Source organism: Pelodiscus sinensis, chromosome 25 (genome assembly GCF_049634645.1).
Source record: "Pelodiscus sinensis isolate JC-2024 chromosome 25, ASM4963464v1, whole genome shotgun sequence".
Lineage (NCBI taxonomy): Eukaryota > Metazoa > Chordata > Testudines > Trionychidae > Pelodiscus > Pelodiscus sinensis.
The window spans coordinates 20918982-20944835 of NC_134735.1; the positions used below are offsets into that span (position 1 = coordinate 20918982).

Below are 25854 nucleotides of genomic sequence, written 5' to 3' on the forward strand. Positions count from 1 at the left end.
TATGCTGGGCTGTATCCCGGAGAAGCAATAAACACTCTCCATTCTACTGGCTGGCGGAGTCTGTTCTTGCTGCAACAGGGCTGCAGGATCGGGGGAACCCCGACTCGCCATCACAGCTCTCAGTAAGTCTCCTGGACTCCTTTCCCCCTCGTATTAGCATCCCAGGGGGTCCTGCCCATCAGTTCACTAAGGGAATCAAAGAGTCTGCTTTCTGCTGCTCTCCTTTCTTCCTTTTGTCAAGATGCTGAACTCAACCATCTCATGGTCTCTGCTGCCCAGATTCTACGGCCCCTACCAATTCTTCCTCCTTGTGAGCAGCAGGCCGAAAGGAGCATTACTGCAAGTGGTTTCCTCTGGCACTTGCCCCAGGAAATTGTCCTAAACATTCTTCTAAAACGTCCTGGATTGCCTGTGCACAGCTTTGCTCTCCCATCACGTCAGGATGATGGAAGTTCCCCATGTAAACCAGGGCCTGTGATCTGGAAACTTTTCTTAATTGGGATCCAGGTAGCAGACCAGGGCTAGGTGAGGGGGGCAGGGAAGGCACTGGGGGCTCCAGAGGTGGGGGTAGTGCTGGGGGGCTCTAGAGGCTGAGCTAGTGGGGGGAGCACTTTGGGGGCAGGGCTGGCACTAGGGGTTTCTGGGAATGGGGCTAATATTGGGGGCTAGCACTGTGGGAGGCTCTGGGGAGTTGGGTGCAGTGGGGCTCTGGAAAGAGGAGGCTGGAACTGGGGGGTCTGGTGATGGGGGGCTCTAAGAAGTTGGGGGGCTGGCACTGGAGGCTCTGAGGGCAGGAGGCTGGAATGGGGGGATGGGTGCAAGGGACTCTGGGGTCAGTGGCTGCGCTGGGGGGTAGTGGAGGGGTGGGAGGCTTAGGGGTTAGGGCTGGCATTGGGGCTGGGTCTTTTGGCATACCAGCTACATTTTATTTGATGATGAACATGCAAATAAAATGTTACTGGTCCACCAAAAGTTTGTGAATGGGTTTGCCAGGCCCCGGTATCAAAAAGGTTGGGAACCGCTGGTCTATCCACGCTGCCTGGTCTGACGGGCTATCGCAGATCCCACCATCTTGATTCCCTCACCTCTAGTCTTAACCCAAAGACTCTCAACAGGCTTCTCTCCCATTCAGTACTAAGCTCTGAGCAATCCTACTGCTCCTATGTACAGTGCAACTTCTCCTTTTCTCCCTCGCCTGTTCTTCCTGAACAGTTTATACCCATCCGTGCAGTGCTCCAGTCATGAGTCACCCACCAGTCTTGGTTCTTCCAATCAGGTCAGTGTTACTTGACTGGGCTAGGACGTCCATTTCTTCCTGGTTGTTTCCCAGGCTGCTTGCTCATGTACAGGTACCTAAGATAACCAGCCAATTGCCCTATCTTCTCAGTTTCAATAAAGAACCCTCCCGTGTTGCACCTTCTCCTTGTGTTTCTTCCCAGTTCCCACTTCCCTACTTACCTCACGGTCACCATCCACCGGAGAACCTAGTTTAAAGTCCTCTTCGTTAGGTTAGCAGGCCTGCCTACAATGATGTTCTTCCCTCTCTTCGTTAGGTGGATCCCATCACTTCCTAGCAATCATTATTCCTGGAACATCCCATGGCCAAAGAACCCAAATCCCTCTCTACAACACCTACACAACCACCACAATTCAGCAATCCCTACTGGGCCTTCTCCGTCACGAGGGAGGATGAATGAGACCACTCCTTTATCCTTCTCCCCAGAGCCATGCAGTCCACAGGACCCCGCTCAAGTTGGCAGTATCATTGGTGCCCACATGAAGAAGTAAGAAGGGGTATCGGTCCAATGGCTTGATCAGCCTTGGCCAGACGCTCCATCACATCCTGAATTCTAGCTCCAGACAAGCAGCACATTTCGAGTTTTCTGGTGTGGACAGCAAATGGGCAACTCCATCCCCCTTGCTGCTGACAGAACCGGTAGCTCCTCTCGGCTGGTTCCCAGGTGAACTCCCTCTGTTTGCCTGTCCTTTGTTCACCAGCCAGAATTCTTTGTTCTTTCACATCCTGGGCTTTTAGGCTCTGCTAGTACACAGCTAGTTTGCTTGGGTCCATGGGAGGTTGAACCAGTCTCCTCGGAGCCGAGGGCTTTCCCTTTGCTCTTCAGTATCCCCCAGTGTTTGCCGGGGGGATGTCTTAGCGAGAGTCATTGTTTCACCTCCCCGTTTAGTTCCTCATAACACTGCTGACTTAACTCAACATACAGTAAAACATCCCACTAATCAAGTCACCACGTAGTCTTCATGAACTGTCGCAGTGCCGCTCACTGGATGCAAACTAGACGTGCAGGGTATTTTTGTATCTACTTCCCGCATTGAGTTGTGTGGCAATATGAAGCTGACAGACCAATCAGAATCACCTCACTGGATGAGACCAATAATCCAGCCAATGGGACAATCCTGCTACCCCCACCCTGCAAACAGCCCGGAGCAGGCAGCACTACATTATGGAAGAGTTTTCACACAAGTCGGGACTATCCTGTAAAGTTGGGCCCCTGGGCTCACGCTTCTGTTTTCCAGCTCATCCTCAAACGCCAGCCCCAGCGTTCCTTGTAATGTCCACGGCCAAGATGTTTCATTTCGTTACCTAACCCTCCTGACGTCTCACTCTCTAAAGGTCACCACAGCGCTCCTTACCCGGCCAGCTGGGAGCCCGCACCAGCGAGAGCTGTTATAAAACGAGATCTTAGGATCTTTTTGTATCCCGTATGAGAACGCAGCTGCCCATTTCTCCCAGCAAACACACAGCGCACGCTGCTAGCGCCTGCAGCGAAGTGCCACAGACACCGGGAGCGGAGCAGCACTTGTGGGGAAGCTGAGCACAGCTGGCCTGGCCAGGGAGCTGTCTGCAGGGTTTGATGGCTTTCTCTTGGTTTGGCCCTTCGCTGCCGTCCCTCAGCGCTGTGGTTCCTATCAGATCTCACACAGCCCAACCCCCCGGTTCCACATGTCCCTGTTCTGAAGGCTGCTTGCATCAAACCTTGAATCCCTGGAGAGGCTCAAAAGGCGCAGCCTTATCGCAGGGTAAGATGCAAAGTCCTGGCAGCTGCGGGATGTTACACAGTTTAGGGAGTGGGCATGTAGGTGCACATGTAGGTGCCAACTCTCTGGTGGTGTCTGGGGTAGCGTCACACCTGCTATTGAGCTTTTCGGTTTAGGCTACACCAGAATTTCAACAACCACCCAAAAACCCTCTAGGCGGGCTCACCGGCCAAATTTCTGTCCCCCCTCCTGGGGCATGTCCGCACTAGGAAATTATTTTGAAATAATAACTCCCGGAATAATAATTTTGAAATAGCGCGTCTGCACTACGGGGAAGCCTTGAAATGAGTCTGAGGCCGGCTCCGTTAAGATGGACGTGCTACCTCAACTTACAGCCCCAGGAAGCCCTGCGGAGTAATTAGTTTGAATGACTCTGGGGAGCAGTTATTTTGAAATAGCGGCACAGGCGTGTCCACGCTGGTGCTGATTCAAAATAGCTATTTCGAAATGAGTGTTAGTCCTCGTGGAAAGCAGGAGTTAGTATTTGAAATAACAGGCTTGGTAGTGTGGACGCTCCACTTGTTAATTGGAAATAGCTCCCTAGTGGAGACCAGGGCCTGGAGGCCTCCCAACACCGGATAAAAAGATCTGCCTCTTTACAGACAGCCTCCTCCCACTCCACCCCATTGCAGTGCCCCTGAGCCACAGCGCATGGACTCCCCACTGGCTGTACGAGTCCACCCAGGACGTGAGCAGCTAGTACCTGCCACCACCCATGCTCTGCAACCTCACTGCTATAAAAGCTCCCCAAGCGGAGTCACACCACTGATTCCAGTGCAGGCACCCCGAGGAAACAAACAAGACTCTCAGAACCCAGCCTTGTCCTCACAGGGGAAGTGGCTCGTGGCCTTAGCCATTCCTGTCTCCAGGCTCTGGAGCACTTAAAGAGGCTTAAGCAGGATCTGAAATAACATCTTAACAGAGCAATGAGAGAGATCACAGGTGTCCTCGGTTCCCGGTCATGTAGGGGCACCTTGCTCCTGGAATCCCAAGGCCAATGAGGGCTGCAGGTGCTGCAGAAGGAGAATACTTAGTCCAGAGGTGAACATAAGAGCAGCCAGGTTGGGTCAGACCAAACGTGCATCTAGCCCAGTGTCCTGTCTGCTGAGGACTCTCCGATGTCCCAGAGAGAGTGAACAGAACAAGGAATCATCAAGTGATCCCTCTCCTGTCACCCATTTCCAGCCTCTCACAGAGGCTAGGGACGCCATTGATGGACCTAATCTCCATGAATTTTTCTAGTTCTTTTTGGAACCCTGTTAAAGTCTTGGTCTTCACAACATCCTCTGGCAAGGAGTTCCACAGGTTGATTGTGTGTGGCGTGAAGAAAAGCTTCCTTTTGTCTGTTTTAAACTTGCTACCTATTAAGTGGAATAAAGGAGGAAGAGCTTCATGGTAAATGTCTAAAATGTAATAGCCTGTGACACGGTAGAGGTCAGACTAGACGATCTAATGATCTCTTCTGGCCTCAAACTCTTGTCACTGTAGGGGTATGTCTACACTAGAAAGTTAGTTCGAACTAACGGACGTTAGTTCGAACTAACTTTCCTATGCGCTACACTAGCGCTCCGTTAGTTCGAACTTAATTCGAACTAACGGAGCGCTTAGTTCGAACTAGGTAAACCTCATTTTACGAGGACTAACGCCTAGTTCGAACTAGCTAGTTCGAACTAAGGGCTGTGTAGCCCTTTAGTTCGAACTAGTGGGAGGCTAAGGCTTCCCAGGTTTCCCTGGTGGCCACTCTGGCCAACACCAGGGAAACTCTATTGCCCCCCTCCCGGCCCCGGAGCCCTTAAAGGGCCACGGGCTGGCTACTCACTTTGTGCCAGTTGCAAGGCTGCCAGCACCCGTGCCTGCACAGCCTGCACCTGCCACAGGATGAGCCAGCCATCCGAGGGCTCCCAGCCCTCCACTGCTCCCCACGACCAGCCTGGCGGCTCCCGGGAGCCTGCCCGGGGGCGCAAAAGGCGGGCGCCCGCCTGGTCAAGTGCGGAGATCGTGGACCTCATCGAGGTTTGGGGGGAAGCCTCAAATGTCCACGATCTCCGCACTAGCCACCGGAACGCGGCCGTCTATGGACGCATGGCTGCCAGCCTGGCCGCCAGGGGCCACCAGCGCAGCCGGGAGCAGGTGCGCTGCAAGATTAAAGACTTGCGGCAGTCCTACTCCCGGGCCTGCCTGCCAGGGGCTGACCCGGAGGCCTGCCCCCACTTCCATGCCCTGGACCGCATTCTGGGGCCTCATGCCGTCCCTGCCCCCCGGGACGTGATTGACCCCGGGGCAGAGGGACCGCTCCTGGACACCGAGGAGGAGGAAGAGGGCTCTGAGAGCCAGGAGCCTGCTGCCAGCCTTCCCAGGACCCGGGACCCCCGAGGCACCCCACAGAGCCGCTCGCCTGCATCATCAGAGGCCGGGGAGGCATCCACCTGTGAGTACCCTCGTGTTCCCCTTATGTGTACGGGGGGCTGGGGCGAGAGGGAGCCCCGGGACCGTGCGCCTGGGCCTTGCCCACTACGGAGCAGCAGCTGGGGATCCTGCAGGGGCCCTGGCCTTGCAGAGGGGAGCTGGGTTTCACACACCTGGGCCCCTGGGGTAATTGACCGCTGGTCTTCTTGCACCACAGCTGCAGCACCGGGGACTGCAGGGCGCACCACACCGCCTGCAGCAGCCGCCCGCGCCCGGGCAAGCAGGACAGCCAGGAACCAGGAGGACTACCAGAGGCGGCATCTCCGGTTCCTGGACCGACAGCTCCGTCTCCAGGACCACTGGGTCCAGGAGGACCTCAGGCTGCGCCAGAGGAGTCTGGAGGCCCTGGAGGAGCAGGGCCGTGCCCTGCGAGGCCACCTCCAGAGCCTGCTAGACCGCTTTCCATTTCCTCCTCCCCCTGCTCCCCCTCTTGCTCCCCCTCTTGCTCCCCCTGCTCCCCCTCTTGCTCCCCCTCTTGCTCCCCCTGCTCCCCCTGCTCCTCCTGCTCCTCCTGCTTCCGCTCCTGCTTCCGCTCCTGCTTCCTCCACACCCCCTGTCCTCTCTGCCCCCCCCTCCACAACCATTCCCCACCGACGCCCCCGGACCCGCAGTGTGGCGAGACGGGAGAGGCACCCAGACTCCCACCCCTGAGCTTTCCTTTCCCTTCCTCCCTTCCCTCCCCTCCCCTTCCAGCTCCCTCGTCCCAGGTTTCCCCCTCCCTTCTCCCACCTTCATTCCTCCCTCCCCCACCCCAGTTCTCTGAAATAAACAGACGTTTTTGTTTGAAAAACAGGTGTCTTTATTGTACAGTAGATAGGGAGGGGAAAGGGGAAGGGGGGGGGTAGGGTGGAAGAAGGCCCCGGTGGGGCATGCAGGGAGAGGTCAGTCCTCCTCCTCCTCCACCTGGAAGCTCTCCCGCAGGGCTTCCCGGATCCGGATGGCCCCCCGCTGGGCTTCCTGGACGGCGGCGGTGCGGGGCTGACCGTAGTGTCCAGCCATGCGGTCAGCCTCAGCCATCCAGGCTGGCAAGAAAGCCTCCCCCTTCCGCTCACACAAATTGTGGAGCACACAACATGCCGCCACCACGGGAGGGATGTTGTGCTCGGCCAGGTCCAGACGGGTGAGGAGGCATCGAAAGCGGGCTTTCATTCGCCCGAAGGCCCCCTCCACCACGATGCGGGCCCTGCTCAGCCTGTTATTGAAGGCCTGGCGGGAGGGATTGAGGTGTCCCGTGTAGGGCTTCATGAGCCAGGGCTGCAGTGGGTAGGCGGCATCCCCCACCAGGCAGACGGGCATGTCCACGTCCCCGACCCTGATGTGGCGGTCGGGGAAGAAGGTCCCGTCCTGCAGCCGCTGGCACACGGAGGAGTTCCGGTACACCCGGGCGTCGTGTGCTTTGCCGGACCAGCCCACATTTATGTCCGTCAACTGTCCCCGGTGGTCACATACGGCCTGCAGGATGACGGAGAAGTACCCCTTGCGGTTCACGTACCGGGACGCCTGGTGTTCCGGGGCACGGATGGGGATGTGCGTCCCGTCGATGGCCCCCCCGCAGTTGGGGAAGCCGAGGGCGCCGAATCCCCGGATGACGGCATCCGGGTTGGCGAGGCGGACCACCCTGCGGAGCAGCACCCGGTTGATGGCCTTGACCACCTGCGGAGAGAGACACAGCAAAGCGTCAATCAGTGGGGCGCCCGGGTGGCTGGGAGCGTGCGTGCCCTGGCAGTGCCCCGCGCCCCACTCCCGGAAGCAACCCCCCTGGCGGCGTGTAGTACGGCCGGGACAGCCCGACCCCTCCGGTGCGGGGCGCTTTCGCCTCCTCCCGCCCCCCCCTTTGTCCCTGGGGCGGCCCATCCCCTCCTCGCAGCCCCCCTCCCCCCCGGCTCGGTGGCCGACGAGCGCCGTACCTGCATGAGCACTGCTCCGACAGTGGATCTCCCCACGCCGAACTGGTTCCCGACGGATCGGTAGCTGTCTGGCGTGGAGAGCTTCCAGAGGGCGATGGCCACCCGCTTCTGGAGGGGGATGGCGGGCCTCATGCGAGTGTCCCTTCTTTGCAGGGCAGGGGCGAGCCACTCGCAGAGCTCCAGGAAGGTGTCCCTCCTCATCCTAAAGTTCTGGGTCCACTGTCGGTCGTCCCAGTGCTCCAGGACGATGCGGTCCCACCAGTCGCTGCTGGTGTCCAGACGCCAGATGCGGCGGGGCACGCCGGTGCCGGGGCGCCGCCGCGGCTCCTCCACGGCCCCCAGGGCGGCCAGGCGGAGAGGCAGGGGGCTGACGTTCCCCAGGTGGTGCCAGGCAGCCTCGAGCCATTGCTGGCAGGCTTGCAGCAGCAAGTCCAGAACGTGCACCAGAAGGTGCAGGGCGAGCCGTGGCTCCATGTTGCCACCTGCGGCGGCCCCCCCGAAGGGAAGCACCGACACAGACGGGCACAGAGACCGACGCTTTGCTGTCCCTCGGCGAGGTTGGCAAGCAAGCAGGAAAAGCTGAGAACCGGCTGTCCAGGGGGGGTCCCTTTAAGCACGAGCCTCAGATAGCCTCAGACAGCAGCCACACAAAGCAACTGCTGACCTGATGCCCTGCCAGAACCGGTTTCAGCTGCCCTTAAATGCCCCCCTGTGTCCGATCAGTGTGGACGCGCTAGTTCGAACTAGCAAAACGCTAGTTCGAACTAGTTTTTAGTTCTAGATGCGCTAGTTCGAACTAGCTTAGTTCGAATTAACTAATTCGAACTAAGTTAGTTCGAACTAGCGCTGTAGTGTAGACGTACCCTAGCTGTGCTGCACAGAGCTTCATCTTGGTGTCTTCCCTGTCACTCTTGCACCCACAGGCACACCCTAGGCCACCGTGGCCAGTCTCTCCATACTGCACTGTGGCGTGAGACTATGTCTCCAGCTGACATCTCAGCACGTTAGCTCTGGGCCAGCTCTTTGGCTGGTGTAAATCACCACAGTGGTCAGTAAAGTTAGGCCAACCTCAACCCACCTGTTGGACTGCAGAAGTGAAAATCTGCTGAGTTCCTGGTCTCTTCTGTGCAGCTCAGTCCTGAGCCATTCGAACCAGGACCTTTGTACAGTTAATCATGAGTTTGCACAGCTGCTCATAGACAGAGGGGAAGATGTTACAAAGAGGACAGACCAGACCAGACCTGAAGGGAGGTTCCAAAGAGGATGGAGAGAGGCTGTTCTCAGTAGTGACAGACGGCAGAACAAGGAGCAATGGTCTCAAGTTGTGGTGGGAGAGGTCCAGGTTGGATATTAGGAAAAACTATTTCACTAGGAGGGTGGTGAAGCACTGGAATGGGTTCCCTAGGGAAGTAGTGGAGTCTCCATCCCTAGAGGTGTTTAAGTCTCGGCTTGACAAAGCCCTGGCTGGGTTGATTTAGTTGGGATTGGTCCTGCCTAGAGCAGGGGGCTGGACTTGATGACCTTCTGAGGTCTCTTCCAGTTCTATGATTCTATGATTCTATGACATCTGCAACCATTTGTATCCATCTTCAACCACGGTCCAGCTGCCAAGGGCTTTTCCTTCTGAGCAATCCATGCAGGGTCTAGGATTGCAGCTCTCTGGAACTGCTTGCTCTCCACTTGGAAACAAAAGCTGGACAGGTACAGATGTGATGAAGGCTGGGTAGATTGGAAACAGCAGCCCAAGCAATCAAAGAGAAGATCTGCGTAATCTGCCTGTTCTGAACGCGTAGGCAGTTGGCTTCAAACACCTCTTCCACTATTAAGATGCGAGCATCTTACGCTCTGTCATTTGCAATGCAGTTCCCTTAGATTGACAATACAATCTTGTTTTTTCTCTGTGACCAGAAAAAATGAATGAATCACATGCTCAAGATTTCGTAAGCCTTGGTGTAGGTCAGCAGCCACGCTTGAACCCAACAGCTTTACCACTGCTCCATAAATCTCTGCCATAAAGGATCGACTCTTTCTGGCAGCCTCAGCCTTGGTTTTTATCCACTAGGATCACACCACCAAAGTGGTGGGAAAGGGGGAGGGAAATGTGCCTCACTCCCAGCTGGTGACCTACAAAGCCAGCCACATGTTTGGCAACTTTGCTCGACTGTTATTAATTTTCCAAGAACTAGCAGAGCTCTGTCTTTTCTCTGTTTGAGCCTGTTTACACTAAGGGTGCGTCTACACAGCAGGACTTAGCATCAGTTCTTTTGAGTTATGTCAGTTGCAGCTCCCTGGAACCGCAGCTCCTTGGGAATATCTACACAGCACTTACTTCAAAATAGAGCACTCCTCCTCCACCTTCCCTTACTCCTGGTACAATGAGGGTTACAGGAGTCGGAGTAAGCAGTCCTCCAGCTTGACAGTATTTTGACATTATTTTGAAATAACTGCCTGCTGTGTAGACACGGACTAAGGGTATGTCTACACTACCCTCCTAGTTCGAACTAGGAGGGTAATGTAGGCATACCGCACTTGCAAATGAAGCCCGGGATTTGAATTTCCCGGGCTTCATTTGCATAAGCGGGGCGCCGCCATTTTTAAAACCCCGCTCATTCGAACCCCATGCAGCGCGGCTACACGGGGCACGAACTAGGTAGTTCGAACTAGGAAGCCTAGGTGGGGGTGTTGGCCCCAGAAATTGGTATGGGGGGAGCCATGTGGGGTATTGAATGGGAGATTATTGTTTGTTGATCTTATGTACGCTATTTATGTGAGTGTATAATGTCTATGTGTGTAGGTAGGAATCTGTAATCTGTGTGGAAGCTGAATATTTCTGTGAATGTGGTTGAGCATTGCTATGGACAGGCTGAGTAGTGAAGCCCTGTGGAACAATAGCCCTTGATGGCCCAAAGACACACCTAAAGCAGGAGGGCAGAGACCCAAGAGCTGCCAGCAGAGAGAGGCTGAGGACCAGGTGACCGGCTGAGACCAGAAGAGGCCAGGGAGGGGGTATAAAGAGGCCATGTGGTCGATGCCATTTTGGTTCTCAGCTCAGCACTTCATCCCAGGAGGCAGCACTGCAGGGATTGAAGAGCCCGGAAGACCTGTGGACCCATCCTGATCGTAGGATGTGCAATAAGAACTTTTAAACCAGCAGCTGCAACATCTCTGCTAGAGCCTGCATCGAGGACTGGGAGATTCGGTGCATGTAATGTACTGTACTTTAATAACCTTACTCTCATGCTTTTCTTTCCTGTAATAATAAACCTTTAGATATAGATTCTAAAGGATTGGCCCAGCGTGATTTGTGGGTAAGGTCCAGAGGGTAAATTGACCAGGGATCTGTGGCTGGTTTCTTGGAACCAGACAGAACTTGTTCGGGGTAGGTGGGATTGGGTGCTAGGACCCCCCACCTGTGTATGAGGCCCGGGGCCATCTGGGGCACGGATATTGCTGGGGTGTCGGAGGGGTTTTGCTCGGGAGGCTTCAGGCAGGCAGCTGAAGCGCTCTGTGGGACTGGTTTGTGGCCTGTGTGGAAAGGTCACCAGTCGGGGGCTGTAAGTAGCCCCGGATTCGAGCAGTTCGCCCTGAGCGGACGCCCTCAGCTGTGCCCAGACACGGCCCGGTCCGTCACAGCGGGGTAGTGTAGACATACCCTAAGTTATTTTGAAATAACGTTGCTGTGTAGACATACCATGAGTATCCTCCTCCCGCAAACTGGATGGCCTCCTCCATAGTGCGACAGAGAAGGAGGAGTCATAGGGCAAAAAGCCCAACGCTTTTGCAGACATCAAAGTGAGGGTTTTGGAATTTGTCATCTCCATGCAAATCAAAAAAAATCCCCTCTTCAACAGGCTGTGAGCAATGAGAAGGATGAAGCAGCCAGGACAGACCTGGAACAATGATTAAACATCTGGTTTTACAAATGAGGAATCAGATGTTCAAAGGCAGCAGATGATTTTTAAAATATTATTAGGAAGGGGGGAAGCAGCTACAGGGAACAAAGCATCCTGATGCTCTCGACCTCCCACCGTGCAAATGAACAGAGGAGGAGGGGAAGGAGGCTGGAAAGATAGGCTGGTCCAGTGGCTAGAGCACTATGTTTGGATGCAGCAAGCATCTGCTCTTTTCACCGACTCTGGCCACACACTTATAAGTCTCGGGTGCCTCAGTCTCTCGGCCATGAAGTGGTGTTCATGGGACTTCTGCATCTGCCAGGGGAGTTAGAAGGGTGACTCCATTGAAGATCATGAGCTGCTGACCTGCTCTGGTAATGGGGGGCAGGCAATCACTTTAGTGCAATAGCTTCTTTGGAAAGGGGTAGTAGAGCATCTGTGTCCATGGGCAGCAGTTCCAGGGCACATGCCAGTTCCTAGGGGGATGTGAGCAGGAACAGGCTCACCTTCGACTAGGCTGTAGGCCAGGGTGGCTGTGCTGGGTGGAATGGCAAAAGAAGAGTCACTCCAAAGGAAGAATTCACACAGGGACGTGAGCAGATACCAACTTTGCTTATTGACATTTTTTCCGCACATCTGAGCTTTTCGGGATTAATTGAAGATATATTTTTGGGTTTGTTTTTTGTTGCACGCGTGTTGTCATGGCAACCACCACAGCTGGTTAGGAAGAAAGGGGAAGGGGCAGACTCCTTGCCTTCAGTTTGGGTAGGGCTGGAGCAATCGGTCCCTTTCACAATGGGCAATTATAAAGCCATATAGAAAGCCCTCAAAGGCAAATCCTCCCTTTTGCCTATGGAGATAAAAAGCGCTCAGGAGGTTTTTCAGAAGCCTCTCTCTGCCTGAATTACCCAATCTCTGTTGCTTTTCTTTGTGCTGACATGACCATTTTCTCTGTATCACTGTGAATTAAATTCTAATGAGAAAACCCTGCATTTCAATGTGGTGAAGGGCTTTTCTCCTTTGAGACGGAGGGGAATGTTGCATCCGCTGTGCGGGAAGACAAGTGGATTACCGGTGGATCAAGGTGCATTAGGGAAGCTAATGGCTGAGACACTACGTCCCTCGCTGGAGGATTTTGCAGTCTGTGCTCCTGCACTCACAGGCGATGGGGCCACCAGACGCTAGGAGTGAAGCAGGGACGAGAGAGACGGATGATCTCTGCTCGGTGGACGTTGTGTGAGCGATTCACTAGGCAGCAGCTTTCTCTAGTTAATCAGCACAGGTGGCGCAAAAGGCAGCGGCGGGGCCGTCCTTCAGATGAGCCATGAAACTGGGTCCTGGCCACTGGAAATCCCATGGCGCTGCTCAGAGGAGCGAGGGTGTGGAGCTGGGCGCTCGTGCAGCCACTCAGGAGATTCAGATTCCGCCCAGCTGGCTAGCAGAATGCCCCCTGCTCGATTTTTTTGCTTCTCTGCTCACATAAAAAATTATTCCGCGCATGTACAGAAAAAATCCACACACGGGTGGAAAAGATTAGCGGGAACGTGGGTGTTGACGTCAGTGGACTGGCTGTACGTGTAACCGGCCCTGCGCACAGGACCAGTCTGGCTGGCCATTGTGAACAAGCTATTGGGCGAGTTTCTTCCCCTCTAAGGTGTTCGTGAGCAGATGGCGCTTTTGAAATTGGCCACGCAGCTTTTGGAATCTTTTTGCTGGCAGATTCCTTGCACCGTGCTTGACATTCCAAATCCGCTGGGAAGCTTTGTAGCCGGTCCTCTAGGCCACACGCTGCCGTAGCCTTTCTCGGATGGGCGGGCTGACATTTTAGCAGTACGTCCGCCTCCAGCAAATCCTGTTTCCTGAGGGAAGGGCTTTGGGTGGTGTTGCTCAAGCCAGAGCACTGTCCTTCTCCAGCTGCCGGACAGCACGTGGGCACAAGCAGGCTGCAGCAATACACAGTATCTTGGTCGGTTGGCCGTTGGCAAACAAGATTTGCATTAGGCAGCTCTGAGGATGCCGGTATGGGTGGGCTTGTTTCCTCATGGTGCATGTGCGGAGGATGCTGCCCCCAAACCCCACCAACGTTGGCAGCCACCATAGTCCTCTTCCTCCCCTCCCCATGCTCCCATCCCAGGATCCCTAGGTCTGGGGTGCCTGCCCGGGGAGCAGAAAGCTGCATGAACCGTTCTGCCAGTGGTGGTGTGCAGGGAAGCGTTGGCGGAATGGGGGCTGGGGGTGCCCCTGACAGACCCCAGAGCAAGGACAGGGCCCCAGTGCTGGTGAGCAGCCACAGGGTATCCGCGTCAAGACAGAGGATTCCCTGTCTGTGGGGCTCACGGGGCAGTGAAGGGGGGTTGAACACCCCAGCGAGGCACCCGGGTTTGAAACCTGGGCCCCAAAGGATAAATCCTTTCAGCAGAGGTAGAAGAAAGAACCACCCAGGAAGGGAATTTTGCATCCACGCGAGGAGGAGAGCAAGGGGGAAAGTGAGCCGGGCAGATGGGTCACCGATCTGAGCCCTGGCAGGTGGCTCGTGGACAGACGCCTGGAGCTGCGGTAACGCTTGGCACCCATCGCCTGCGGGATCACTGAGCTGGCTGAGCAGCATGTCACAAGAGATGGGGGAATTATGGCACAAAGGGGGAACGATTTGTCCCAGGCCACAGAGTGACCAGGAACAGAATGCAGGTCTCCCGCATGCTCTATCCACTGGTCAACGCTGCCTCCCAGTGCGATGAGACCTCTCTGAGAGGAGGGCAGTGTTATGGGACCAGCTGTGTGCCCCTCAGTGATGGGCCTATTGAACGCCCCTGTCGAGGGGCCACCCACTCTTGGAGGTCTCTTGACCCTACTCTACTTTGATTGGGTGACTCGCCCATCACCATGTTACTTTATGGGAGGGCTCTGCAGCCTCACTTCGTACCCCTGACCCAGGGTATTACGGCCCAGTGGCCTAGTCCCTGTGCAAGCCCCTGCTATTCAGGGAAATACGGTTTAGCAACCTAGTCCCTGTGCAAGTCCCTGCTCTTCACGGTAATACGGCTCAGTAGCCCAGTCTATATGCATGCAGGGAAACTCCCCCCCATGGGGTATGTGTGGTGGGGGTAGGAGGACCCAGGTCCTCCCAGCCCAGGGCTCGGCTGGCAGTGCCACGGTCCACTGCCCACTCGGCAGGGAATCCTGCTGCCACACGCTGAGCACTCCGGGGAGCCATTCCCGCCCTGTGCTACTTCCTTCCATCTCCCGGCAGACGTCTTCCCTGTAGTCTCACTCGGGGTCTGTGGCTCCTCAGATAGTCCCGCTTGGCCTGGCTGCTGCTGTGCGGTCTGGCTGCGCTTCCTCCTCTGTCTCCAGAGCTCCCTCTGTGCCTCCTTCCCCTTCAGCAGGCACCCCAGACTGAGCTGCTCCGAGGCTTTTATACTCAGTCTCTGGTTGGAGCATGCCCAGCAGGGCTGGGGGGTGGGGCTTTCTCAGCCAGCTGAGCCACAGCAATTCCATTGGCCTCAGTGCGGGCTGGGATGCCCCATCACAGTCTCCCTTTGGTGCCCGGTGCTGGATGTGTCACACCACGGCAGAGCCGAACCGATCATCGACAGCACAGCCCAGAGCCAAGGGATTCCTGCCAAATTCTAAACACTGAGCCGACTCCTCACGGGGCTTCCTCCTGTCCCCAAGTCCCCGAAGCAGCTGGGCTCCAGCCGACTGCCCCTCTGAGAGAGACACAGCCTGTACTGCAGCAGCAGGCGCCCGCCTTTGTGGTTATGTCTACACAGGGGCGACGACGTCCCCCAGCACGGCCATGGCTCCTGTGGACTGCGCTGGTGTGTAGCCGTGTGGGCTCCTCACAAAGGTCTACACTGCGACTTTCCAGCCCTGCTGCCCGAGTCTGCCAAGCTTTCCACATTCTTCATCAGAAAGAAACCAAACTCTCAGAGGGTACGTCTACTCTACAGAGTTTTGTCGGGAAAACGAGCTTTTCCGACAAAACTTGAGGAACGTCCACACTGCAATTCCATTCTTCCTCAAAAAAATCGAAAAAACAGAGAGGTTTTTCCAACATTGGTAATCCTCATTCTATGAGGATGAAGCCTTTTTGCAAAAGAGCTCTTTCACAAAACGGTGTGTGTGGACGGGGAAGAGGGAGTTCTTTCGGAAGAAGAGAAAAGAGGAAAAAGCACAGGTGCCCTGGTGGCCAGTCTATCCATAGCAATCACAGCTTATATGTGAGAGAATGTCCATTCAGTCTGGACACTCTTTCGAAAAAGCAGATTGCTTTTTCGACACACTTTGGCAGTGTGGACGCTCTCTTTTGGAAGAAGTTTTTTCGGAAGATCTCTTCTGTAAAATGCTTCTTCTGAAAGAAGCCTGCAGTCTAGAGATAGCCTCAGTTAGTTCGGCTCATCCCCAAATTGCATTGGTTTGGTTGCAACTTACTATTTGCGAACTTACTATTTGCCAAAAAATGTCACCATAGAGGAGCAGGAGGAGCTCAGACACTCACTCAGCACCAGGGAACCTACAAGTGTCTGAGCGCGCATGCTTGAATTTGACATTCAAAGTTAGCACCAGGCAGGGAATCGACACAGATCAAAACTGCCGGTCAAATTTGCATGGCCCACTTAATGTGCATCTACCGTGTCCATGTAACACCACGGTCAGGATAACCTGTTACATGCAGGGTCAAAGTCATGCTCCGTGTAAGTGGATACAAATGTTGTTTAGGCTGCAGTTTAATTTGGCCACTACACTGCAAGTTGCTGTCTCCTTGATATTATTTACTGGATTTGTGTCCATAGTTGCAGCTGCACGTTGTTGGACAGTGACTTGCACTGTATGGTTTGGAAGCTTCTTAAATTCGAATTCCACAATAAAACTTGAGCCAACAGATGTCAGGCAGAAACTAATGAACCAGTCAGGGGCCGGAGGAAGAAAGCAGTCAATCCTGAGTCTTGTTTTTCTAGAATGGTTAATTCCAAATATTTAACCTAAATTATAAACAAAGTTTGCAGCAACCCTTTAAAAAGCCACAATCTGAGTGTGAGACTGACCTTTATGTCTCCTGAGAGAAATAGAACTGATCAGTTGTCCCAGAACATCTTTGGCTGGAAGAAAACGGCTCATTTTGGAGAAGTAGCTTGTACATGCGGGGTTGTTCCTGCCCCAGTTACTCTCTGCATTGCTCTGTCCAAGGCCCAGGATTGGGAGCTCTCTGGGATGGAGAGGGGGCGAGTACAGCCTGGCAAGAAAGTTATTGGAGCTTCACAACCTGCAGCATTTGTGAGATGCAAACTGCAACTCAAGTCCCCAGCAGCCCAGGGAGCAGAAGGAGCAGAACTCGGAGCTCTGTGTGAATGCCAGCCTTTAAACAGGGCGGGACCGCCGGGCAAGATGACCCCAGAGCAGCTGAAGGCGCATGGGTAGACGGATAAGCCTCTCCTGGTGTGACGCTATGCACCAGGCGATCGGAGTGGGGAAACTGCCAGAAGCAGTGTGGTTAATCTGAAGTCAGGATGCATCCACACGAATAGGAAAAAATCACTTGTGTGTGTGGACGTGAGGCAGTTTATGCCGCCACCCCACAAGTAATGCAGAGAAAATCTCCCCTGAGTAGACAGACCCCAAGAGAGGGGAGGGGAAGGGCACTCACATCCGTGTTTCTTCTCCGCTGCCACCACAACTTCCCTGCATTAATCTGGGCAGCCACCTGGGTCCCAGGAGCAGGGCTGGGCTCATGCCGCCCTCTCGCTCTGTATCCAGACGCCGGGTGGCCGGTTCTGAACCGCACAGTCCAGTATTTGAGCTTTCTGTTTGGGAAACAAACTGAGAAAATACCGGACATAGAAACGTCGGGTATTTTCTAATTAAGTAAGTTTTATTGTTATCATGAGTATCAGTATGTAGTCGCGCACTGTGTGAGTATGTCTACCAGCCAGGCAGTACGCAGCTACGCAGTAGAGAGGATGGGGGTGGGGCGGGATGGAATCCCCAGGGCCAGACTCGCCCGTGCAGCCCGCCGGGACCGTGCGTGGGACGGGCAGCACCCCAGGATCTGCATGCGCCCGGGCCAGCCCGTTCCCCACCAGCTGGTTCCCCCGTGACCAGTCCTGCTCTCCCCGACTCCCTACCAGCCATCCTTGCTTTCTACCACCCGGTTCACCCCGGTCAGCTCCGCTCCCTGCAACCCCCTCCTGGTTAGCCCTGCTTCCCGCTGGTCCCCCCGCCCGATCAGCCCTGCTCCCCTCCCAGCCAGTCCCCCCTGCTCCTGTTCTGAGATCATTCGTGTCCGCTATTTTCTTGAAAGCCATCTGGTAACCCTAGCCAGACCTGTGGGAGGGAGCTGCTATTCTAAACCTCCCTGTTGACTGCAGCTGAGCGGAGGCTGTTTTCATGGCACCAATGTGGTGCAAGAGGAGCACGCAGAGCAGACGGCTCCCGGGGGGCTTTCTACCCAGAGGAGAGACCTGCCCCAGGCATGCAGCATGCCACTGACATGTGAGCACTTTTTTCACAAACCAGAAACACAGGGCATGCCCTATGAGCTCTGGACCTAAATCACCCCTCCAGCAGAGAACCTGGAGTGTTAGTCACCCAGGTCCAGCGCTTCCCCTGGTGTAAGGATCCCCTGAAGGATCCGACCAGGGGCCGTGCACAGCTTGACCTGCTACTCACAAACAGGGAGGAGCTAACAGGGGAAGTAGAGGTGGGTGACAACCTGGGAAGCAGTGATCATGAGATGGTAGATTTCAGGATCCTGACCAATGGAAGAAAAGAGAGTAGTAAAATACACACCTTCAGAAAAGCAGACGTCAACTCCCTCAGAGACCCAATGGGCAGAATCCCCTGGGATGCTAACATGAAGGGGAAAGGAGTCCAGGACATCTGGCAGTATATTAAAGAAGCCTTATTGAAGGCACAGAAAGAAACCATCCCAACGCGTAGCAAGAGAAGCAAATATGGTAGGAGACCAGATTGGCTTACAGGGGAAATCCTTTGTGAACTTAAGCACAAAAAGGGAGCTTACAAAAAGTGGAAGCTTGGACAGATGACTAGGGAGGGGTATAAATGTAGAGCTCGAGAATGCCCGGGGGTTATCAGGAAGGCGAAAGCGCAAGTGGAATTGTGACTCGCAAGGGATGTGAAGGGTAACAAGAAAGGTTTCTACAGGCATGTTAGCAATAAGAGGGTGATCAGAGAGGGTGTGGGGCCCTTACTGGATGAGGGAGGTAACCTAGTGACAGATGATGTGGGGAAAGCTGAAGTATTTAATGTTTTGTTTGCCTCTGTCTTCACGGACAAGGTCAGCTCCCAGACTAATGTGCTAAGTGATGGGAGATGGGATGAAGATGGACAGCCCTTGGTGGGGAAAGAACAGGTTAGGAACTATTTAGAAAAGCTAAACATACAGAAATCCATGGGTCCGGACTTAATGCATCCGAGGATACCGAGGGAGTTGGCAAATGTCATTGAGAAGCCTTTGGCCATTATCTTTGAAAAGTCGTGGAGATCCGGAGAGATCTGAGGAGAGCCTGAGGGAGTTGGGTCTATTTAGTTTGCAGAAGAGAAGAGTGAGGGGGGATTTGAGAGCAGCCTTCAACTGACTTAAGGGAGGTTCCAAAGAGGCTGGGGAGAGGCTGTTCTCAGTAGTGATGGATGACAGAACAAGTAGCAATGGTCTCAAGTGGTGGTGGGAGAGGTCCAGGTTGGATATTAGGAAAAACTATTTCACTAGGAGGGTGGTGAAACACTATTTCACTAGGAGGGTGGTGAAGCACTGGAATGGGTTACCTAGGGAAGTAGTGGAGTCTCCATCCCTAGAGGTGTTTACGTCTCGGCTAGACAAAGCCCTGGCTGGGTTGATTTAGTTGGGATTGGTCCTGTCTTGGGCAGGGGCTGGACTTGATGACCTCCTGAGGTCTCTTCCAGCTCTATGGTTCTATGATTCTAAATCAAAATTCCCCCCTGAGAATCTGGCACTCGGTCTGTATTACTGGGAACACGCGTCCATTTCAAAGCAAGAGTCTTCATCCAGTTAGACACTGGACTTTCCGAGGGAGCATAATTAGAGTCACGCAGGTGTCTGGTTCCGATCTGTTCCCAGGCTCTCGTCGTGGGAATCCTACTTCTATTGCATTTTGCAAAGCCGGTAAATGAGTCCCCTGAGGAAACTGAGCAGAGCACTAATTAAGCAAACGGCATTTTAGAATTACAGTGGCCAATTGTGAAATTGCCTTTTTTTCCTTTTTTGTCCTGCACCAAAATTCTTTATCCAGCTTCCCCTTAATAACTGAAAAGCCAGATCAGTTCTGCCATTCCTGGCCTGGGGGAGTCAGCGAAGAGCAATAGTTTCCGCTGGCACTTTTCCAGTTCTGTTAACCCCTTGGCTGCCATGCCCTACAGCAGCCACGCCTCAGGGGACAGAAGGATCGCTGGGAGGGCTGAAGTACCTTTGGTGGCATATTCTGCACCTCGGATGGGACACTCAGGCTATGTCTAGATGGCAGGCTCCTTTCGGAAGAAGCTTTTCCGGAAGAGATCTTCTGAAAAAACTTCTTCCAAAAGAGAGTGTCCACACTGCCAAAGCACGTCAAAAAAACGGTTTTCTTTTTTGACAGATAGCGTCCACGCTGAATGGGCGCTATCTCACATATAAGTGGTGATTACTATGGACAGAGTGGCCACGAAGGCACCTGTGCTTTTTCCTCTTTCCTCTTCTTCTGAAAGAACTCCCTCTTCCCCACCCACACACGCCCTTTGCGAAAGAGCTCTTTCGGAAAGGCGTTCTTCCTCATAGAAAGAGGTTTACCCATGCCAGAGAAACCCCTCTGTTCTTTCGATTTTTTTTCAAAAGAGCTAGGGTTGCCAGGTGTCTGGTTTTGAACTGGACAGTCTGGTATTTGAGGGTTCTGCGCGGGAAAAAAATTAAGAAAATACCGGACATATAAAATGTCCCTGATATTTTCTAATTAGGTAAGTTTTATTATTATTAGAAGTATCAGTATCTAATTGCGAACTGCCTGGCTGCTAGACACGCTCACGCTGCATGAGTGTGTCTAGCAGCCAGGCAGTACGCAACTACGTGAGGGTGGGGGGGGCGGGAGGGAATCCCCAGGGCCGGACTCTCTTGTGCTTCACCGGGATTGTGCGTGGGACGGGCATGCACCTGGGTCAGTTCCACTCCCCACCTGCTGATTCTCTCCCCCCACTTCTCCCTCCCCCGGCCAGCCCCACTCCCCCCAACCCCTCCCGGCCAGCTCCGCTTCCCATCGGCCAGTCTTCCCCCTCTCCTCCCAATCTCCTCCCGCCAGCCCTGCTTCCCGCCAGCCATTTTCCCCCCTCACACATCCTCCCAGCCAGCCCCGCTCCCCTCCCGCCTGGTGTCCCCCACCCCCCAATCTGAAATCAACTATGTCCTTTTTTTTTTTTTTTTTTTGAAGCCATCTGGTAACCTAGAAAGAACGCGATTGCAGTGTGGACGTACGTGAGTTTTTTTCAGAAACATGGCCGTTTTTCCAAAAATATAGTGTATACATACCCACGGTCGCCTTCCAACGGCCGCTCTTCATGGCACAGGAGGAGATAATGCCAGAGGACTGGAGGCAGCAGATGGTGGCAGAATGGAAGGAAAGGAGGCTGTTTCCCCTTGTCTGATGGAGACGTGGACTCCAACTCCTTCTTTCCAATCTAAGCCCCGGGCAGGTTCTCCCCCGGGCGTCGTGCCCTGGGATGTGTGTGAGACGCGTTGGGGGGGGGAGGGGAGTGCCCACGTTTTACTGCAGCCGTGAATAACTAGCAAGGCTGGGTTGTGGGTTGATTTTTTTAATCCGTACATGGACTTGTATGGCAGGGGGAGGCTGTAGCCTGCTGCAGACCCAAAGAAGGGGAGCGTTGAGCAAATACGTTTGAGCCCCACTTTTCTGGGCTCCTCTCAGCTTTCTGTTCAGAACTGATCTGCATGCAGGGGAGCCGACAGGATTACCGGGCCCCTGGACAAGGGTGGGCGAGGGGACTGACTCCACACTCCTGGAAGGGGTGGAGTCTAGGGTGGCAGGGGTGGGGGTGGGGCAACTAGCCCTCAGCTCCACCAGGACTAACCCCTGGACCCTCTCCTGCCAGCACGTAGTGCTGCCTGGAGCTCACAGCCCCAAGCCCATTTGAATCATAGAATCATAGAAGACTAGAACTGGAATGGACCTCGAGAGTCATCAAGATCATCACGGCAGGACCAAGCACCATCTAGCTCATCCCTGACAGGTGTCTGTCCAACCTGCTCTTCCATATCTCCAGTGACGGAGATTCCACAACCTCCCCAGGCAATTTATTCCAGTGTTTAACCACCCTGGCAGGCAGGAAGTTTTTCCTAATGTCCAACCTACACCAGGCCTTCTGGCAGCTGCCTGCTTTGCATAGTCATGCCAGATGGAGAATCAGCCAGCCAGAATTCAGCACTTTGCAGGGCTTTAAGGATTAGGAGTAGGGCCATGATGTGGGCCTAGAGATTCTCAGGCAGCCAATGGGGTGTTGCATTGAGTTCTTGCTTGTCTGTTTTTCCAAAGGTCTGCTCCAAGTTGCCTGTTTCATGTGGCCTTTTCTCAGCTCTGGATAGAGATTAAATAAAGTTACATTTCTGTGTGCACCTGTGGAAGCAACGAGGATTTTAGATTTGAATATTGTGGCGGCGCGTGGGGGTGCCCCCGCCTTCTGCACCCCCGTAGTGGCACGAACAGACTCCCCCAGCCAGTAGAACAGAAGGAGTTTATTGCTTCTCCAGGATACAGCCCAGCACAGATGTCATCTGGTTCCAGGGCAGGCCTAGGATGCCTCAGCCCCCCTTGAGATGGGGGAGACTGGGCCCCTAAATCCCAGCCCCTTTCCCTAGGCTGTCTCCTCCATGCTGCCAGACAGAAACTAAAAAACTCTCTTCCAGCCCTGCCCCCCAGCCAGGTGCTGGTCTCCACCCCCCTCCCTTTGTCTCTCCCTGGGAGGCTGAGCCTGGGTGTCTGGGTTAATCCACATGTGGGTGAGTCAGTGGGAATCACAGCGCAGGGGGACCCCGGGTCACAGAGCTGACAGCCCCCCACTACGCCACAAATATGCACTAGAACATCCCCAGCAAAGCAACGTGGTAGCTGGCCCCGTGAAGTTCACTGAAAAATGAATTGCCAACCCAAACCAACCTCTTTAAATCATCTGGAGACAGTTAACTCCACAGCACTTCCAAAGACATCAGCCTCAGTGTATCGTCTGTCCGTAATTTTCAGTGGCAGTAATTCAAGGCCCAAGTAACAGTTTGATTTATTTGAGGCCATAAGGGGTCCACTGCAGATGGAGAATCCAGCATTGGGCAAAGGACACATCATCCGTGTCTCATGTGGGCCAGTGAGCTGGCTTTCACCGTGCTTGTGGTGAGCCTTCCATCACACGGGAACAGCTCTCAGAATCAACCAACAAGGACATCATTTTTGCATTAAACCAGGCCATAATTTTCACATTTGATTAGGGAAAAACACCCAAACTTTCCAGGCTGTGCTGTGACATGGAATATCTAGGAGCCATGCAATTCACGGGACGTGAGTTAGTGGTAGGATCACATTTTTCTTGACACTACTGCATTTAGGCCAAACCTGAAGAGAGGGTCCCCCCACATGGAAAATAACGGTAGCCCCCACCAGCCTTCTGCCAACAGTGCTCCTTGCCCTGCCAAGAAAAAGATGAGGAAATTTACAGTTTTCAAGGCATTTTGTGTGAATTTCATGTGAAGTCCTATAAGCTGAAATTCTTTGACAACATTCCAAGAACTCTACAGAGCTTTCTTTATGAGGGTTGCTTATTTAAATTAAACATCTTCTACTTATTGGTCATAAATGACCACAAGAAGTTTCTGGGAAATATTTTTCCTTGACTGAATGCGTGTAAAGAGTTCCAGTGAGATATGAAAACTATGCCATATGGTAGCTCTTACATGAGTGAGACCTAAATTAATGTACAGAGACGGGCATATTTTAATAGCTTATGAAATATTAAACTGTGTGCACCCAAATTTATACTTATCAGAAGAGCACTGATAGGACATTCTTCCACGGCCTTGATATAGATATATAGATATGCACACGTGTGTGCACGCACATGCACGCACGCGCGCGCACACACACACACACACACACACACACACACACACACACACACACACAAAGACCTTGAAAGGATTTCCTGTCAATGTGCAGCTGTTAAGCATGTTTTTGTGAGTTTGTTCTTTATTTGGAAATGAAAATGTTAATAACGCAAATGTGTAGATTAGCTTCTGTTTTCCATAAGGAGGCTTTTGATGCACAGCTGTTTATACTTTTTTTATTTCATGAGGGAAGCTTAGCAACTCACACTGCTAGCTTAATAAATTACAAACTTCCTCCTCCTAACCTGCAATGTGATTAGGAAGCCAACCCTAAGCATTTAGCTCACAACCAGAACACCAGGGCTGTGTCTACACTGGGCCACTTATTCCGGAAAATCAGCCGCTTTTCCAGAATAAGCTGCGAGCTGTCTACACTGGCCCTTGAATTTCCGGAAAAGCAACGATGCTCTACTGTACAAAATCAGCCGCTATTCCGGAAAAACTATTCTGCTCCCGCTCGGGTATAAGTCCTTATTCCGGAACACTGTTCCGGAAAAGGGCCAGTGTAGACAGCCCAGTAGTCTTTTCCGGAAACAAGCCCCAATCGCGAAAATGGCAATCGGGGCTCTTTTCCGGAAAAGCGCGTCTACATTGGCCACAGACGCTTTTCCAGAAAAAGGGCTTTTCTGGAAAAGCAGCCTGCCAATGTAGACGCTCCTTTTCCGGAAAAACTGAAAACGGAATAGTATTCCATTTTAAACAGTTCCAGAAATTCATGCCAGTGTAGACACAGCCCAAATGTCTGGGGGGTGAGGCCTTTGCAAGTCAGCACAAATGAGCCTCTGGCTTGCTCAGAGGGAAGAGAAGTGTGTATTGGGTGGTCAGTGATGTTCATGCCTGCTGAAATTAAAGCGCTAAGTTGCACACATAGGCTACGTCTACACTGGCCCCTTTTCCGGAAGGGGCATGTAAATTTCAGCAGTCGTCGTAGGGAAATCCGCGGGGGATTTAAATATCCCCCGCGGCATTTAAATAAAAATGTCCGCCGCTTTTTTCCGGCTTTTAAAAAAGCCGGAAAAGAGCGTCTAGACTGGCCCCGATCCTCCGGAAAAAGTGCCCTTTTCCGGAGGCTCTTATTCCTACTTTCCAAGCCGGAAAAAAAGCGGCGGACATTTTTATTTAAATGCCGCGGGGGATATTTAAATCCCCCGCGGATTTCCCTACGACGACTGCTGAAATTTACATGCCCCTTCCGGAAAAGGGGCCAGTGTAGACGTAGCCATAAGGTCTGATCTAGCTAATACCATGAGCTGGGATGTGCTAGCCAAGTGCTAAGTATTTGTAACGATAGTTAACCAAATACCATGGTGACTGAGAACTGGAATAATGCTCTGCTATGTCATCCTTAACTGTAGCAGCCAGTAAAAAAAAATTAGATGCAACCAACTGTATCAATTGTAATTCACGTTCGTAAACAGCAAATGAGTGTTTGTAGGGAGCCGTTACTGGAGCCGTGCTGAAAACTAGGGCTATCACAGTCAAGGCAGAGCTCCTCAGTCTTAGTCCCATCATTCAGAGGCCTGTGGGTTAGCGGGGAAAGCAAGGAACGAAGAGATAGGATGTCTGGGGTTTATTGCTGGCTGTTTACCCCAAAGTAACTATAGCCAATGCACTGCACCTCATAGACTTTAAGGTCAGAAGGGACCATAATGATCATCTAGTCCGATCCCCTGCACAGTGCAGGTCACAGAATCTCACCCACCCCTACTAGAATAATCCTCTCACCTAGATCTCAGATATTGAAGCCTTCAAATACTGTGAAGACTCCAAGATGCAGAGAATCCTCCAGCTGTGATCTGTACCCCATGCTACAGAGGAAGGCGAAAAACCTCCAGGGCCTCTGCCAATCTACCTTCGAGGAAAATTCCTTCCCGACCCCAAATATGGCGATCAGCTAAACCCTGAGCATGTGGGCAAGACTCACCAGCCAGACACCTAGAAAGTTCTCTATAGTAACTCCTATCATCCCTCCATTGACCTATTCCCACTGATAATGAATGGTCACTTAGTTACCAAGATCATGTTATCTCATCACACCATCCCCTTCATAAACCCTTCAGCTACGTCTACTCTGGCCCCTTCTTCGGAAGGGGCATGCTAATTTTGAAAGTGGGAATAGGGAAATCCGCAGGGGATTTAAATATCCCCCGCGGCATTTAAATAAACATGGCCGCCGCTTTTTTTCCGGCTTGGGGAAAAGCCAGGAAAAAGTACTTAGTAGTACTTCAAAGTAGGAATAAGAGATCCTCCGGAATAGGGCTTTATTCCGGAGGATCGGGCCAGTCTAGATGCTTTTTTCCGGCTTTTCCCAAGCCGGAAAAAAAGCGGCGGCCATGTTTATTTAAATCCCGCGGGGGATATT

General features: G+C 53.2%; 1 protein-coding gene across 1 annotated transcript; it reads left to right on the forward strand.

Annotated features, from left to right (window-relative positions):
* The first annotated feature begins 4638 nt into the window (after window positions 1–4638).
* LOC142819950 (uncharacterized) lies at window positions 4639–6259 on the forward strand. Its single transcript, XM_075908965.1, has 2 exons — window positions 4639–5485; window positions 5681–6259. Exons 1-2 carry the CDS (start codon window positions 4936–4938, stop codon window positions 6172–6174), a joined length of 1044 nt encoding a protein of 347 aa, XP_075765080.1. The 5' UTR covers window positions 4639–4935; the 3' UTR covers window positions 6175–6259.
* The last annotated feature ends 19595 nt before the right edge of the window (window positions 6260–25854 follow it).